The sequence below is a fragment of the Hermetia illucens genome, chromosome 1 (assembly GCF_905115235.1).
Source record: "Hermetia illucens chromosome 1, iHerIll2.2.curated.20191125, whole genome shotgun sequence".
Classification (NCBI taxonomy): domain Eukaryota; kingdom Metazoa; phylum Arthropoda; class Insecta; order Diptera; family Stratiomyidae; genus Hermetia; species Hermetia illucens.
Window position 1 is genome coordinate 218,446,738 of NC_051849.1, and position 16,837 is coordinate 218,463,574.

Genomic DNA, 16,837 nt, shown 5'->3' on the forward strand with positions numbered 1-16,837 from the left:
GATTTATGTCTTATCAGTTTCGAAGTAATTCAGAAAAGGGTTTCAATGAGGGAAAAAGAAATATTATTTTCAACAAATTGAATACAACGTCCCACCGCCATTTGTCCGTTGAAAAATTACGCAACTCCCACTTTCGTTCCACCTACAAAAATCGTTCCAACCAAAACACAAATTCACAATAACCAAATAACCAAACGTCAAATTCCCACCAGCCTCGATACTGTCAAATCAACTTCCAATCATGGCATGCAGGAAGGTAGTCATCGATCTCGGCAAATTAAGCCGAAACCAAAGGCTCTACAGCTCAGCTGCCTCATGTGGTAGCGGCGGAAAACCAGCATCATCAGCTCCTCGGGCAGATTTGGAGAAAGTCACTCATACCGGGCAGGTAACCTATCGAATCTCCCAATCATTGCCTACAGCAGCAGACCATCAAGATGTTATGCAAACACTTTGTCAACAATAATTTTTCGGTATTTTAGGTTTTCGAAAAGGATGACTACCGAAATGTTCGATTCACCAACGCGAAACGATATGTTAATGAGAATTGGGGTATTAAATTGATCGATGAGATTCCACCGAAGGAAGTTACTGAGAGGGTAGTGTACTGCGATGGAGGCAATGGACCCCTAGGACATCCGAAAGTTTACATTAATTTGGTATATTTATGGGAAATTGGAAGTTATTCGGGGTTGTTAATGGTTTAATAATTTCAGGACAAGCCTGGTGCACATATTTGCGGATATTGTGGCTTACGATTCGTCAAGAAGGATGATCATCACCATTGAACGATTGTTCGAAATGTTTAGTGGAAATTTGTTGGTGATCCAAAGCTACTTCACTTTGTTTAGATTAAAATGTATTTAAAGAAAGTAGACACAAGTGGAGTTTCTTTGACATTATTTGAAAGAGTAGACATTTCCTTGTTTCACCTTTTTAACAGTGGAAATGGGAGTTTCAAGTCGGGAAATTGTTACGATTTTGACGCCCCAAGCCAGAGTTGTTTCGGAGACCTGGATCCTTACCACGGGTACGGTGTCTTGGTGTTATGCCATCTACCATTTTGGACTATTCAAATCCAGCAGGTCATGATTTATCAAACCCTACGTAACGCTTGGAAAATCGTTCAGGGCCTTACATCACTTTGAAGTTACAAAATCTGCAAATTTTGAAATACAATTTTGTTTGGAAATGAGTTGTTCTGGGCCCCGCTGTCCACTTAATGGCGGACCGCACAACTTTCAGAAGCAACTTGCTTGTTCTATTAAGTGCACGGACTACTCTTTTCTTGGACAATTCCCTCAAAAATTGTGCATTTGGCTTGGTCGCTTTCTCAAACTAGTGCTTCCCGCTATTAAGTGGATGGCGAGCTCAGGACAACTCATTCCGAAGTAAAATTTTATTTTATTAGCTGAAACCAGTGTAGGTGCAACCCAGACGGTTTCAATGAATACAATTCATTCCCTTGTCGGATTTCAAATTTAATAAAAAATAGCCAAATGCTGCCTGTAGTCGATTCTGGTCACGCTACTCCGCAGGGTAGAGGCGCTAAGGCAGCGTCTGATGAAATCGCCTCCGTCTGCACACTTTGTTTGAAATAGTTTTTTATTCATCAAAGCAATGCAAACTGAGAATATCAAGTTGATCCAGTCCAGTCTTCCATTGCGTATGTGGACCGTCAGCCATTTAGGACAACCTACTTTACCTACGAACCCAAGTCAGCACAACTTAAACAGTAACATCCAGAAAGCTTATATGACTTCACTAACTTCAGGAAAGATTCCCTGGTTCTCGTAGATAAACTTGGTAGATAGGTATCAGCGGCCGCTCCGACGAGCCCAATTAGTGCTGTGGTGCGCCGTTTTGATGCCACAAACTCCTGAGACCATGGCTGCTATTATGAAAACAAAGAGGCAAAGTCCAGCCGGCTCAGATCTTCAGAGTCAGCCGGCATTCACGAAGGGAAGCAGTCCCACCTTGCAATTAGAAATCTCTCTGAGGTCCCCAATTGATTTACCTAGTGTCCCTAGCCTAACTCTAGCTAGAGTTGGGCAATGGGAAAGGAAGTGCCTGAGGGTTTCCCCCTCTTCTCTGCAGTTTCGGCAATGGGAATTGTAGAGTATGCCGAACCTGACAGCATCGTCCCCTGTAGGCCAGTGCCCCGTGCAGACCGCCGTAATTTTGTACGCATTTCCACGAGTCTGACACAGCAGCTCCTGCGATCCGGTTTTGTTATAAGCGGGCCAAATCCTACTTGACTTGGCATAGGTGGTGAGATTCGCCATTTGAGGTCCGCAACTGCTAATTAGTGCGAGTAGATTGCGCCTTGATAGTCGCCAGCGCGACACCGACTGTACCCTATACCTGTACATTCGCCTCTATGCTCCTATGATCGGGAACTCAAAGGAGGGTGACCTTGAGTGTGCCGCATAGACTGTTCAGCGCGTTTCTGCACTGCCCCACCAGCCTGGAGAATATCGCCACTGAATACAAGCAAGTCCTTAAAGGCCGCTTGGCTGGCAGTCAGAATGGCTATGTTGTGCTTAGAGCTCGGATCATGCCCCAGTCATTGACAGGCTTCCAGTATCCCCCGTAGTTCCGCTTGGAATACACTGGCGAAACCTGGGAAACTGTGTTGTTGTATTCGAGAGAACCCCCTCATCGCCTCCACAAGCCATCTTTGTTCCGTCGGTGAAGAATACTGTGTCATGGCCTTGCAACACGCCGCGAGTTTTTCCCTCTGCTCTGGTTGGAAAGCCCAGAGCAAAATTTCTCGTCAAGTGCAGCTTGCGTATTGCATAGTCCGTGGGAAAGGTCCAAATTTCCCGAAGTACTTCGTCTAGAATGTTACTTTGGTCGTAGGGCTGACGGCGCTGCACGCTACAACATATTTAATGTGGAGGTCTATGGGGAGGAAATGCAGGAGTACATTGAGAGCATCTGCCGAGCAGGACTACAGAGCACCGATAGTACCTGCGCACGTGGTTTTTTTAATCCTGTTAAGCTTCGTTGTATTGTACTTTTTGCTCAAAGCCTATCGCCATAAAATAGAGCCGTATATTCACATGGGATATGCACCTGCTGTATACATCTAGAAAACCAGTCGCGGCCGAAGACCCCATGTTTTTGCAAAGGTTCTCTCATTGGAGGAAAGAACCAATCATTATTCATTCAGCAGTGGTAGGTGGAATTCAGGTAAACTTGCCTCGGTATAGTATCAGTTCCGTTTATGCCGAGTCCACATCTTGCAGCCAACAGGCACACTTTTGCCAACACTCCTTCCATGATGTCACTAATAATAGAGGGAAGCATCCCTGACAATAATATCACCTTGTTGTCGGTATAAGCCACCACCTTCACCCGGCTGCTGTCCAATATTCGAAAAATTTCGTCCATCACTATTAACCAGAGCACCGGAGAGATGGCGAAATCTTGGGGCGTGCTTCTATTCACAGCCCCGGTTAAGTGGTTGCCTTCCAGATCCGACTGGATTAGTCTGGTTCTTGGCATGGATATAATTCAATACGTATGATACCCCTCCAATCCAATACTGGTCAAGGCTTCCTTAATAGCGTTCATACTAACTAGTTGAATGCTCCCTCTAAATCCAGATAAAATTGTACCGGAAAGTAGTATCAATCTGGATGAGCCGAAATTTTATGATCTCCCTACGAATCAGAAAATCTAAGGGATTGTGGACGAGGTAGGTTATGCGAGGGTCAAAGGAATCAAAACCTGCCAGGAATACTAACACATTTGTTCTTAATTCCCAAATCAAGGCCCTTTTGCTAAGCCCTTTCATCTCTGAAAATGCGTTGCTCTATTTCTGTGCCATAAAGAATTCTCCTGCCTTTTTCAGAGGAAGACATTCCCAAGGAATCCACTTTAACGGTCAAAATTCCCAAAGCTTAGCCAAGTCCAAACAGACATAACCCGGAAAAGTTTATGAATTATTCCTTTGTTCTACAATTAAAGTGAACAACAACCGTAATACAAATGAATCAGGTGTAGAAGGCACTGTAGAAGTGTGACTGAAATTAATCATCGGATCTCCACAAACCCACTCTTCCCTCAATTACCGAATGAACCTTTCTTTGCCACTTCTTTTCTTGTCAGCCGTATTATAAAATGATATCTTAGTACCAAAAAATGTTAGGTCAAATTCTTAAACTAATTAATGAAATCTTCCAAAACAACAGCGACCAGGAACTAAAGTCTTCGTATCTTAATAATAATTAATAATCGTTGGCGCAACAATCCATGTTGGATCAGGGCCTTGAAGTGTGTTAGAGCACTTCATTCAAGACCGTAACGGTACACCACAGTACACTGTGGGAGGCAATGTGGTCAGCATTACGCTCGCCCGAGATTATTACCCTGATTTGACTCAGGTACTCATTCACAGCTGAGTCGACTGGTGTCCGACGTCAAATCACGATACAAATTCCATTGCCACCAGTGAGATTTGAACCGCGACCTTCCGTACGACAGCCTTGCGCTCTAACCACTCAGCTATCCGGACGTATCTTAAGATTCGTAATTCTGTTGATACCTTCATTTACAAGTAAAAAAAAAAGCAAAAAAAAATTGTCGACATTCTAGAACTTAATATTCAAAGTATCTCCAAAAACGACACGCCCCTAGAGTTTCATGTCAATTGAAGTGGTTTTGATATACAGGGTGGAGCAAGTAAACTGTTACTAACTTCACTCCGGTTTATCTGGCAAACGGATAATAACAGCTACTCCAAAATTGGTTTGAGGATATTTCAGTATACGGTGCACAAGCCACCAAAAGCATTTGCGTTTAAGTATTATAAAAGAAAAGTATTTCGAAATGGAATTCAAACGCTGGGAAATCGCAAGGACAATGCCTTTGTTCAGCTCAAATAGATCAAAGTGAATAAAATGTTTGAATGTCGTACTATAAGTAGTAGTATAGTAGTGGCTGCAGTGAAGCCCATAGTGTTTTACGTAGGCACCTGTCGTGAGACTTAATCCTACGGTCCTCTTCAGACACGGATTGATTTTGTGACCACAATCAGAGCCCCGCTGAGACAAGCAACAACGGTACCAGTCTATACCAAGTGCATGGTTTAGCATTCATACTGGTGGATGCAAGAATTACCTAAATCTCTACCGAACTATGGTGTACGGCACCCGTGTTGATACGCAACACCACGTCGAGGCCCGAAGGTATCTTCTCGCTTGAGCACAACCACAACCACCATGAAACTCCCACTAGGGGGCCAACCGCAAATAACCGAGCTGTCCTCACATACAACAGGAGTTCACCCGAAGTATGTGAGTCCAGGGGCTTTCCCGGTTCCCATGGTACCAGTATACCCCTGGTAAGGTTTCGTGACCAATTTGCCACTTCAGATGAGTCCCCGTGCAGACTCGAGTCTGATCGCCCTAATTAGGTCTTTGGAGCATTCGCCTACTGAATCACGGCCGACAAGCCAAAGTAATTACAGCGTCTCCCGGTGCCACCACTATGGAGGTTCTCCTCGACCACTTGGTTTTGGTTTGGCCGATAGGGTTGCCGTCCCATCTTCCTCACCGCCACCTCTGAGCACCAAAGTAGTGGCTGCAATAAAAAACACCAACATCGCCTGAAATGGTTTGGAAAGTGAAGGCTCGACTTGAAACAAACCCACGTCGTAGTGGTAATCGAATAGCCAAAGAACTGGAAACCCCCCGGTGAAGCATGTAAAGGGTATTGAAAAATGAGCTCGAGAGCAAGCCTTAAAAGTTCCAAAAAGCACACGATCTGACACCAATGCAAAAAAAGTTAGATACGGAAGAGCAAAAGAGCTGTTACGTTTGCACATGTGGCGAATTTCCGAAGATTGTGTTTTCTGATGAGAAAATTTTCCTATTGAGCAGTTCATAAACTTTCAAAATGATCGTATTTACTTGACGAAAAGCACAATCGACAATTTGAGCGTACGAATGGCCACCTGAAGTAATTTCCCATCTCAAGTAATGGTATGGGCAGCTATGATCGCCGATGAACGCTCTTCAATCATTTTTATCGAATCTGGTGTCAAAGGCAATGCGACTTATTATGGGGAAAATGTTTTGAAAGCACTTTTAGAGCCGTGAGCAAGCATGCAAAATCAGGGAAGCCACCACATAGCTATTTGCATCCAGAAATAGGAAATTCAAGGTCTGTCCAAATTCAGGATTAGATACAAACACCTCAAGCCTGGAATCCAAACTATTTCTCCTCAATCAAATCTGCAAAATCTAACCCGATCCATTTGTGACAAAGTCGCTAACTCAACTTCCAAGATAAATGTTAGAAGATCCCGACATTAAACGTGGTGGAGTGCAGACCTCAAATCGCTATTCCAAACCAATCAAAAAACCCTCAAGGATAGAACAAATGCTACCGCGTACAATGTGCAATTTTGTGCTGGCACGCATGGATAAAAGTAGCTCCATCTCGGAAAGCATTTTTAGATAAACGCAAAATTTAGTCAGCCCCAGGACCTTACCAACTTATACGCTGACTCAGCCGTGAAGCCAAGGGCGCCCTCATTTAAAGCCTGCTTAAGCCACCCAAAAAATGAGTCGAAATAAAAATCGTTCCCATCCCATAAAAGAATAAATTCCTGGAAAAAAATTAAAACGTTGTCCCATTAATTTGTTTGCAAAAATCCTAAACAAAGTGATCAGGTTCAGATTAACAGCGTTCCGAGAGGATTCAGGCAATCATGTGTATAGAAGGGAACACTCTACCACCTCCTGCAAAGTTGTTCTGTAGATTTCAACGTCAAAAAGCAGCAAAGATATTGCGGCTGAAACCTTAAACATAAAGAATGCGAAGGAAAGTGTGAACCTCTAAGTCCTAGACCCCATTCTATCCGGAGCAATGACACCATCTGACATTGTAATCTGGCTCCTTAGAAGATAATCATAGCGACAAGCAAAACAAAAAAGGAAGCAGAAGAATCTCTAAGTATCCAAGTCAACTGCTTCACGCGAGAATTCAAAAACCGAGAAAAATAAAATCACCTCCTTGCAGCTGCAGCTTCACAGCCATAACTTCCTCCCTAGCCACCAAGGAGCCTACTGAACCCGGAAGTCGGCACGGTCTACATGATTTGGGCAACTTATTTTTACCCCTCTTGTAAACCTTGATCCAGTGCCATCCTATAGCGAGTTACTGTATCATTTCACCCACTGTTTTCCAAGAAACTCCAAACTCAACATCTTCAGCTAATAAAAAGCATAGAACAAAATAAAATCACTAAAACAACTGATTCACTGTAAATTTAAGTTTTTATTGAAAGTTCGATAAACTCGCGGAAATATCATCATCTTCCCTACCTAAAGGGTTTTCAGTCATTATAAGTCTTTTCTTTCAATTTCAATCTGATGAAAATCGATACAATGATCAAAAATGTCCAAATCCTTGTGTTCCTTCCCTTCTACAGTTCAGACTAAAAATATCTTCTTTTTATCAAGTACAATGAGTTAACTACATTCAAGTAATACTACATACGTTTATGTCTACTGGAGGATGGACTGCAATCCTCGGAAAAAGAATCAGGTCCACTAAATTTCCATATATTTTACTTGTCGCACTTTCTCGCCCAAATGCTTAGAAGACTCTTTAGTGTTCTTAGTTCTTTCCCTTAACATTGTTTGTGTCAATAAAGAGATGAAACTTTTTCAGTTTTTTATGAAGGACAAAAAACTCGTTGGTTTAAAATCATGGTAGATTAGATTGTACACTCCAATTTTCAGCTAATAAAACGGCAAAACCTTACACTGAGTGTTATGATAGCTAGACATGTATATTTATTAATAAGTGTAGTAATGAATTTCAGTTGCTCAGCTACTACGACCTGTGGTCACCAGAGGTTCCTTGGCAATGCATAGCCTTCTTTCGAAACGAACAGATTGCGCAATTCCGAACTCGTATTTGCGTCCATAGCTGCCACTGGCAATTTCTTCTGCGCGTTGCCTTTAATTGACTCCTTCCCCTTCTCATCACCGTAGGTGGTAATGGTCTCGGTTTTACCGTCAGCTGAACGCGTTATAGTCGTCTTGACGTTGCCTTCTGTATCGCGAATGACTCGTTTTGTTTCATATGATCCGTCCGGTTTGCGAGTAGTTTGAGTCATGATACTCTGACCAAACATCTTCGGGCCCTGTGAGTATGCAGACATTTAAGCTATTTCATTCATGTTTGTACACATTAGACCATCTGCGTTACCTGGTATGTTCCATCGAAAACACCACCAAACTGTGGTGGTATTTTCTGAAGGAACTTGTCACGACGTCTTGCTGGTGGTTGCTCCGTACCGTCACTGATCGTGCCGTGGATACGCCCCATGATGGTTTCTTCATCGGACAATTTGACTTTTGGTTGCAAAGGTTTTCGTTTCTCATTTTCTGGAATCAATCGCATATCCGGTGCGAAACGTTGGAGTAGCGAATGCAGCTGATCCGCATAAATCCTGGAAGGCAATGGCAAAATAAGAAGAGAGTGATAAATTCGAATTTTTTCACACTCCATCATAGATGGTTCCAAACCCGTTTGAGAGAGAAGGGCCACTAGAGTTTGAATGGCTGCATAACACCTTGGCGTCTCAGGTCAGAGAAGCTTTGACCTTTTGCTTTCGTCTTGGTTTATGATTGAATTCTGAAATCTGCAAACACTTGCCTATGATGGTATCGGGGCCCCAGAGAGGCTCGCTTACTACAACTTCAGCGATACAGGCTGGACCAATGCGGGATTAAGCGAGGTAATATGGTGGGTCTCTGGGAGTATTTCTCCGCCTTTTACGGCTCTGTGCTACTGCGGAGACTTCTGATGCAGAAAAAAAGGCTTTCAATGAGCAACTCAACGCACCTAAAGCTGTCATTGCGATTGTCATGGGTGATCTGAACGTCAAGGTAGGCTCTGATAACACCTTGCTCAAACATGTGAGGGAGAAACATAGTCTCCGCTCCCGTAACGACAATGTTTGGAGATTTTCGGCTTTTTGGACAGTGAGAAAGATCTGCATCGACTTGTCAGAAGCGGGAAACGCATACAGAATATCCACCAAGATGACAAGAATGGTACATTGCTTACCGGCAGACGGGCCGCGATGAACAGATGGGAAAATATGTTGAACAGATTTCAATGGAAAAAATTGCTCCTTCATAACTTCCACAAGCACTGCCGACATTTCGAACAATTCCATCTATCAATCTCAAGAAGTTGAAGAGGTAGTCAAACGAATGAAATCGGAAAAAGCAATAAACCCTGTTTACATAGCAACTGAGTTCTGGGAAGCGAATAACAGGAGCCCAACATTCTGAATGTGTGAATTTTTTCAATCGCGTTAGAACCTAATTTGACTTCCAAGAAAGTACGATTTTCTAATATGGAAAAAGAAAGACTGTTCAAATTATCATTCCATTAGGTATCATATTATAAAAATTTTGTGGAACACATTCTTGACACCGACATTCGCGACATCGTTCAAATTACCGTGAATCAAGTTAGGTCTGTTAAGAACTTCGAAACTACTGCCCAGCCACACATGGAGAAATACCGTAAGAAGCATAGCCCTCTCTATACTGCAGTCCTGGATCTTGAAAACTGCCAGTCAAAGTGACCTGCTGATTATGGTATCAGCCAACGGAAGGCTGCGCTATGAAATTACTTCAAGTATCACCGCACCGCAAAAAGTGGCATTCCACAATTGGTGTTCTTTGTGATTAACGCAACAACAAAAGGTAAAGGGTAAACGTTGAACTTTCGACGCCATCCCCTCAGGGATCGTCAACGATTCTTAATGAGTCGTTTACGATACGGAAGGTGGCGTCCCCGAGGTGCCCGAGCATACCTCATCCAGACTCCAAAGGGAAACGGCAGCGAGAACAGGACTTGTAGTTTTAAACATCGGCCCCACCCAAGGTGCCGGCGCCCAGGCTGCGAGGGAAGCATCACCGACGTAATCTTCGCGTCGGAGTCACTGGTGTCGCTAGTGGATGAGTGGCCATTTTGGAAGACTTATCGGCAAGAGACCATCAATACATTGCCTTCGACGTGGTTGACACAAGCTCTCGGTGTGCATGGTGGTATGCGAAGATGAACATCGGGAGGTTTGTCAAAATTCTTGGAACAGGTGGAACGGTGCTGGAGGGTACACCTGGGAGTGATGGCACTGCAGTTGACACTGTCGTAAAATCAGTTATATCAGGTTCATAACGACGGCCTGCGGTGCTTCCATGGCCAAGAGGGCAAACCGTTTATGTATTGGTGGATGGTGGAAATTGTACAGCTCCGGAAGGAGTGTCACAAACTCCGCCCCTTGACACAACGTCTGTACAACAGAGAGAAGTCATATACCATAATGACAGAGTGCAGATCAGCCAAAAGGAGACTCCGTAACGCAATAAAAAGGAGCAAAACTCGTTTTTGGCAGGATTTGGTCGACGACCCACTTTGTATGCTTGACACTGCCGGGAAAGTGCTCAAAAAGCTCATCAAAAGTAGACTCGATGAAACAATTCGCGCTACCGGAGACTTATCCCCACGGTAGTTCGATTTTAGAGCAGGAAGATGCTGTCATGCAAGTCGGGCATGCCGTTCGCCGAGCTGAGGCACACAGACGCTGAACTCGACGGGTGATGCTCCTTGTAAAGCTTAACGTCAGAAATAACGTAAGATAGAAAGATGTTCTAGGCACATTAGACAGCCTTTCCATGAACCGCTCTATCTCTTACGGATGTTGAAATGATTCTCTGAGGAACCGCACCCTGCTCTGGGGGACGCTGGATGGTCAGAGGAGGATAGAAGTCACTTCAGTAGTGCAAGGATCCATCCTTGATCATCTTCCTATGATAGTTTGCTTAAAGTCGACGTGCCAGAAGAGTCGCGCTCGGTCGATTATGCAGATAATGTCGCGGCGCTTATTGCTCGACGCACTGCCGGACAGGTGCAAAACAGACTTGACATATTGATGCGACGAGTAAGCGGATGGATGACTGCTCATGGTTTCAACCTTGCATTGGAAAAAACCGAGGTATTTGTCCTGACTAAGAAGATAATTCCGACCCTGCCGTCCCATATCGATCGGCAAGTTGATAATTGAGTCAAAACCAATGGGAAAGTACCTAGGACTCTTGACTCAAAAATGAGCTTTTTTGAGCAAATCAAAGCAGCAGCGAACCACACTGCAGTTGGAATTTCGGCCTCTAATCGGCCAGTGGCAAATATTGGCGACCCTACATGTAGCAGGCGACGACTCCTGATGAATTTAACGCAGTCTGTTCTGCTCTATGACGCAGAGGTATGGACTGATGCTCGTGGCGAAAAGGCATATCGTAAGCGTCTTGCGCAAGTACAGAGAAGAAGAGCTTTACCGGTGGCGTCTGCGTACCGCACTGTCCCTGAATCGGCCGTAATGGTTATCGCGGGAGTTAACCCCGTTGTTCTTCTTGCTAGGGAACGTGGAGCCATATACAAGCGCAAGGGAGAAGAGACATTGGTAGCTTAGGTGCGTAGCTAAATCGGAAGCATGGTTAGACTGACTATTTCCTTACGCACTTCTTAAGTGGGCATGGAGGTTTTCAGTCTTACCTGCACAAAATAGGAATGGCACGATCTCCTGATTGTGTGTTTCCCAACGAAGTTGTGGACGACGCCCATCACACCTTTTCTGCTCGTGGAAAGTGGGATGTGATTCGTCAGCAGCTCTATTTAAACACGGGATATCTTTCTCCAGATAACATTGAGGAGCTGACAAGTGGAGTCGTGTTGCGCATTACGGTCCGGTTCTTCTCGTTGGAGAGGAAATAAAACTCGACCGGTACATGAGCCGGAAGGCAAGGGATTACTTAAACTAACGGTTCCCTTCCTCCTGTCCCCTCCCGCTGCCGAAACGACATACCTGACTTGAAGGCACGGCAAGGTGGGAGAGTTCCGGAGCTAGCTCGAAGGAATGTGACAAACGGATCAGGGCTAGCTCCCTCAAAGTGGATCATGGTAAAGTTCGAATTTTCAACCCTATCCTGTAAGAGAAAGAAGTTGGGGACGAAATGTGTTAAAAAAGGAGAAGGAGAGAGAAGTGGCCGCCACATGTTTTCATCGCGTCTGAACAGAGGGCACTTCTCCTTTCCGCCTCTATAAACTTTCCACTCCCTTCGGGTATGGGGTTAAAAATCTAACCTTTATCCCGAAATTTGCATTAGTATCGTCCGCTATATCGCCCTCTATGGTTTCGAGTGCTGGCCGACTATGGAAGACAATAAACCTGGTAATGTGGACGAAGGTGTTGCGTTGACTTTCAAAATAAGGACATCAACGATCGATACGGGGTTGCATTCATTGTGAAAAAATTTCGAGAGAGCTGTCCTTAATAGTATAGTCATCTTATTTGTGCTAATGAGAACTCTCTAGCTAAGATTGGCTTGAGCGTAGAAGTACTGGATTTGTATCGTGTCTTGACGTTGGATACCAGTCGACTTAGTTGCGTGTGAGTACCTGACTCAAATCAGGGTAATAATCACGGGCGAGCGCAATGCTGACCAAGTTGCTTCCTACAATGTCTTTATCAAACCCGTTACAAATTCGGTCGGGTCGCAGAGTGCCTATAGTATTCGTAATCAGATTAAATTTGATCGTGGATTAAGGGAGGTACCTGCTTTAATTCTCATGAAAATTTAATGATCATTACCAACTACGAGGTTCACTTTTCAAGAGCGAAAGGTACATTATTGTGAAATTTAGAACGTGACAAAGAGAAATGACACAGGACGATGACCTGCACCATATATATGGAAATAGAAAAAGTTGGGAGAATGCCGCCATTCCGAGGAAAGTTCTTGAATTTTTCTCGACTGAAGTCATCAATCATTAGCTTATTAAATATGGCTAGGGGTCAAGCAGTGCACTGCAGGATAGACTGATGCGGAACATAGCTCCCTGAGGCCAACCTATCTCTCTCTAAGGATGAGCTGTCTCTCCTCTGGGACGGTGTGTGCCTTTTCAGGGGCCAAGCCTTTCGTCTACCAAGACCGTTAGGGAGTGGTGATAGCCACACCCTGTACGAGGTGACCCTACTATTAACAAAACGCTACGGACCTAGACTGGGGAGTCGAAAAACACCTCCCCAATCCAGGGTGTCATGCGAACCGTGACCATTGGATAGTTTGCAGTCGGGGGTAACTGACTGTATTCGAACGGAGCCTCACTGATACCTGGTCGCCTCATTGAGTAAGTTAGACCTTACCGTGCTACAGGGGGCTATGGCACGGCGGACCTCTTAACCCCCATACTCGTGGGAATCAAATGAGTACAAAACAAGAAAATAAAACGAAAACCAAAAAAGCGGGGCCCCGTACCGCACCAAAACTGGTTAATCAGGCGGAGGCACGTCTCCGAATTACTGAGAGCCAGGTGACTACACCCAAGAAGGGAGAAGTTGGGACGTCAAGCAGTGGATCCAAGGTGAGCATTGGTATACTGCGTGGACTACAGCCAACGAACACCACTGCTCAAAGAGCAAGGACCAGCAAAAGCAGACGTCAGGAAGGAGACAGATCTCAGTGGCGCCGGGGTTAAATGGTACCTACGCAAGGCTGTCCACAGGGTGGAGTACTATCGCCGCTGATGTGGAGTATGGTAGGGGATGAACTCCTGGACGTGTTAACTAATACTGGAATACAAGTCCAGGGTTACGCGGACGACATTGTTTTAATCTGTAGGGGCAAATATGAAGATACCCTATGCGATAGAATCCAAACTGGATTAAGGGTTACTAGTGCCTGGTGCAGGAAGGTGGGTCTGCGGATCAACCCAACCAAAACCACCATAATACCATTCACTAGGAGGCGTAAACTGGATTACCTGAAAGCCAATAACATTACATGATATGGAGGTGAAACGAGAATCAGAGGTCATATATTTGGGACCAAAAATTACTCTGGAAGACACATGTCGGAAACACTTGTCGGAAAGCCACGAGGGCTCTGATGACTTGCAGATCCATAGCAGGAAAAAATGGGGTTGCAGCCCGAAGATACTACTTTGGATATATACTGCAATAGTAAGGCCAATGATTACCTATGGAGTGGTAATCTGGGCAGAAAGAACCCACCTCAGCACACAAGCCAGGGAATTACATAAGCTCCAAAGGCTGGCTTGCGTGTGTATCAGTTGGGCAACGGCATCCCTTAAGGTCCTTCTGGGATTTACCCCTCTCCATCTGCACATACAGATGCAGGCAAGGAGATCAATATTCAGGATGGCCGGTAGTATGAGTGAGGCGGGGAGCTGCCTAAATCGACGGAAGATTGATATCCTTTCTAGGCGGTATCCCGAATTATTGATACCGAGGGACAACATGACAACGAGGTTTCACTTCGATAAGAAGTTTGAAACACGTTGGAGTAACAAGGCAAACTGGGAGAGCGTGGCTGCGACATACGGCTTAAACCAGCAACTGATTACTTGGTACACTGACGGATCCCTCACAGCAGAAGGAGCGGGTGCCGGTGTCATTGGTCCAAGGAAAATGTACTTTGAGCCAATGGGCAGGTACACTAGCATATTCCAGGCGGAAATATACGCCATAGACAAATGTACCTCCTTTAATCTGCAAAGGAACTACAGGGGGCAGAACATAGCTATTCTCACCGATAGCCAAGCAGCGATCAAGGCACTTAGGTCCAACCAGGTGAACTCTAAACTGGTATGGGAATGCCTTGAGAGACTGAATACACTCGGCTCGTCCAACAAGGTCTGGATACTTTGGGTTCCAGGCCATGCTGGGTTGGAAGGCAACGAGGCAGCGGATGAACTAGCCAAGAAGGGAGCAGGGATGCCTTTACACCTTTAGAACCCTTCTGTGGAATCGGAAACGGTTTCATGCCTATGAATCTAAGAAACGAAGAGAAACGGTTGAGGGAACTATATTGGGCGGTCCTACCAGGGATGGAGCAGTCCAGGGTGCTTATTGGGGGATACGAACCCATGCGTACAAAGGATTGCTTAAACCTCACCAAAAAGAACCTCCGAATCATAGTGGGAATTCTCACTGGTCATTGTCGGCTAAACTATCACCTAGGGAAGTTAGGGATATCTACGGACACTGCCTGCAGGTTTTGTGAGGAGGAGGACGACACCTCTATGCACGTCCTGGGACAGTGTCCGGCACTTGTGCAAAGTAGGTCGATACATCTGGGAGAACACTTAATACCAGATGCAAAGCTGAAACTTCTGGAAGTAGGGAACATACTAAAGTTCCTAACAGTTACAGGCCGGCTTGAGATACTATGATCAATAGGTACACTATAACCAGTAAAAGGGACACAACAGTTCTTCAAGGACGCGGTGCGACTTTCCCTTAACAGAATAATAATAATGGCTCAAACCGGTTTTGGTTTTTTTCTTTTACTGCAACAAATCTAGAGCCTTCATTGGCGAAAATGTCTTAATTTCTTTGTGATAATTTCATCATTAACAAGTGCAAGTGTAGACGGTCCGCCATTGCCAAAAACTCTTATAAAAGTTAATACAAAGAGCCATCAACCATATTATTCTCCTATCTTAAAATTATATCCAAGTGTGTCCTGAAAAACGCAAAAAACGCATGCAATTTATCAACTTACTCCCCATCAAGGTCCGTATCCATGGCTTTTGCGTGTTGCTTGAATTTCTCGGAAATGCTTTCTTCAAATCCAGGTTTCATGTACTCGTCACGGAAGTTCCGTTCAAAATCCTCAGTTTCTGAAATTCGAAAACCAACTTCAACCACATCCTTTGACTAAATCCTCCCCCATCCGGTACCAACCTTCATACTGCTTGAGGTTCTTCAACAATTCCTGCATCTGTTGATCGAAATGTTTCTGCAGCTCAAGTGGATTCGTGAAAATCTGGAACAGAACTTTATTTTTACTGTCGAAAAGTTCGTCGTCAGTTTCGCTCTCCTCGAACCAAGTTGGCTTCCGAAACTCATCCTTGAACCCTTGTGCGCTGCAAGGAACAAACCTTTGTTGACCAAATCAAATGCTCATTCGAGAAATATCATTGAAAAAATTCAAAACAACATCGGCGACGACGACCCCAGATTTATCGATCGATTGGTCTCTTATCGCTTTTGCGTTTTGCAACACGAATCTTCCGATGCACTACTTACGGCTCCTTCTTATCCTCGCCTTTTCCAAACATCCTTTTCAAAATGTCCATGACTTCTGCTTGCTATTTCTCACCCTCTTGATTAGTAAAACAATTGACAATTTACTCGACTGATTTGCGGAAAAATAAGCGATCGCTCGCACGACTAAATGAACTGAATAACTAGATTTTCGCCTGGGACGTTCGATAACAAGAGAACTGTCTCGAATCGTGGGTATGCGCCTGCGATTTATTTTGAAAAGTGGAAATTGACAGCAGGTGACCGATATTGGATGTGTGTGGCAACGAGTGGATGTGGGTAGCATGTATGAGTGTATGGCGTGTGTAAAAGATAAACAAGTGGAAACTGGCTTCCAATTGGAAGTCGAGTTTGTTTCGGATGATTGAATGTCACAGTCAGTGCAATTGTGTTGACAGTGTAAAGTGGGTCTATTGTGAACCTATCCTCCTTTCTCATCCAAGACATTATCCGGAGCCGGAATTATGGAAAATTAACGGAAATCATTTTTAGTTAATGATTACAAAAAACTCACTACAAAACTGCATTTGTGCTGATTGCATATCACATCTTAATACAGCAATGTTTCCAGAAAACGGCTGCAATAATTAGATGAATGCTTTTAAGTATAGCTTACAAGATAGAAAATCCCCCTTGGAGGTGCCGAATTTCTCATCAGGCGCTTCCCTT

The 16,837-nt window shown here is 44.4% G+C and overlaps 2 protein-coding genes across 3 annotated transcripts; one reads left to right on the forward strand and one right to left on the reverse strand.

Annotated features, from left to right (window-relative positions):
* Positions 1–188: 188 nt before the first annotated feature.
* On the forward strand, positions 189–882 carry LOC119646888 (NADH dehydrogenase [ubiquinone] iron-sulfur protein 6, mitochondrial). The gene is made up of 3 exons (XM_038047524.1): positions 189–388; positions 483–659; positions 717–882. The coding sequence occupies exons 1-3, from the start codon at positions 242–244 to the stop codon at positions 786–788; spliced, it is 396 nt and encodes a 131-aa protein (XP_037903452.1). The 5' UTR covers positions 189–241; the 3' UTR covers positions 789–882.
* A 6,388-nt stretch (positions 883–7,270) lies between these two features.
* Positions 7,271–16,446, reverse strand: LOC119661143. Of its 2 annotated transcripts, XR_005250556.1 has the most exons (6): positions 16,151–16,446; positions 15,806–15,987; positions 15,624–15,741; positions 8,230–8,473; positions 7,513–8,164; positions 7,271–7,450 (listed from the first exon to the last, which is right to left on the reverse strand). XR_005250556.1 is itself a non-coding variant. In XM_038070350.1 (5 exons), the coding sequence occupies exons 1-5, from the start codon at positions 16,198–16,200 to the stop codon at positions 7,865–7,867; spliced, it is 894 nt and encodes a 297-aa protein (XP_037926278.1). In that variant the 5' UTR covers positions 16,201–16,446; the 3' UTR covers positions 7,271–7,864. The 2 variants fall into 2 exon arrangements, 1 of the variants encoding a protein (XP_037926278.1); XM_038070350.1 differs by having other exon boundaries at positions 7,271–8,164.
* Positions 16,447–16,837: the final 391 nt, after the last annotated feature.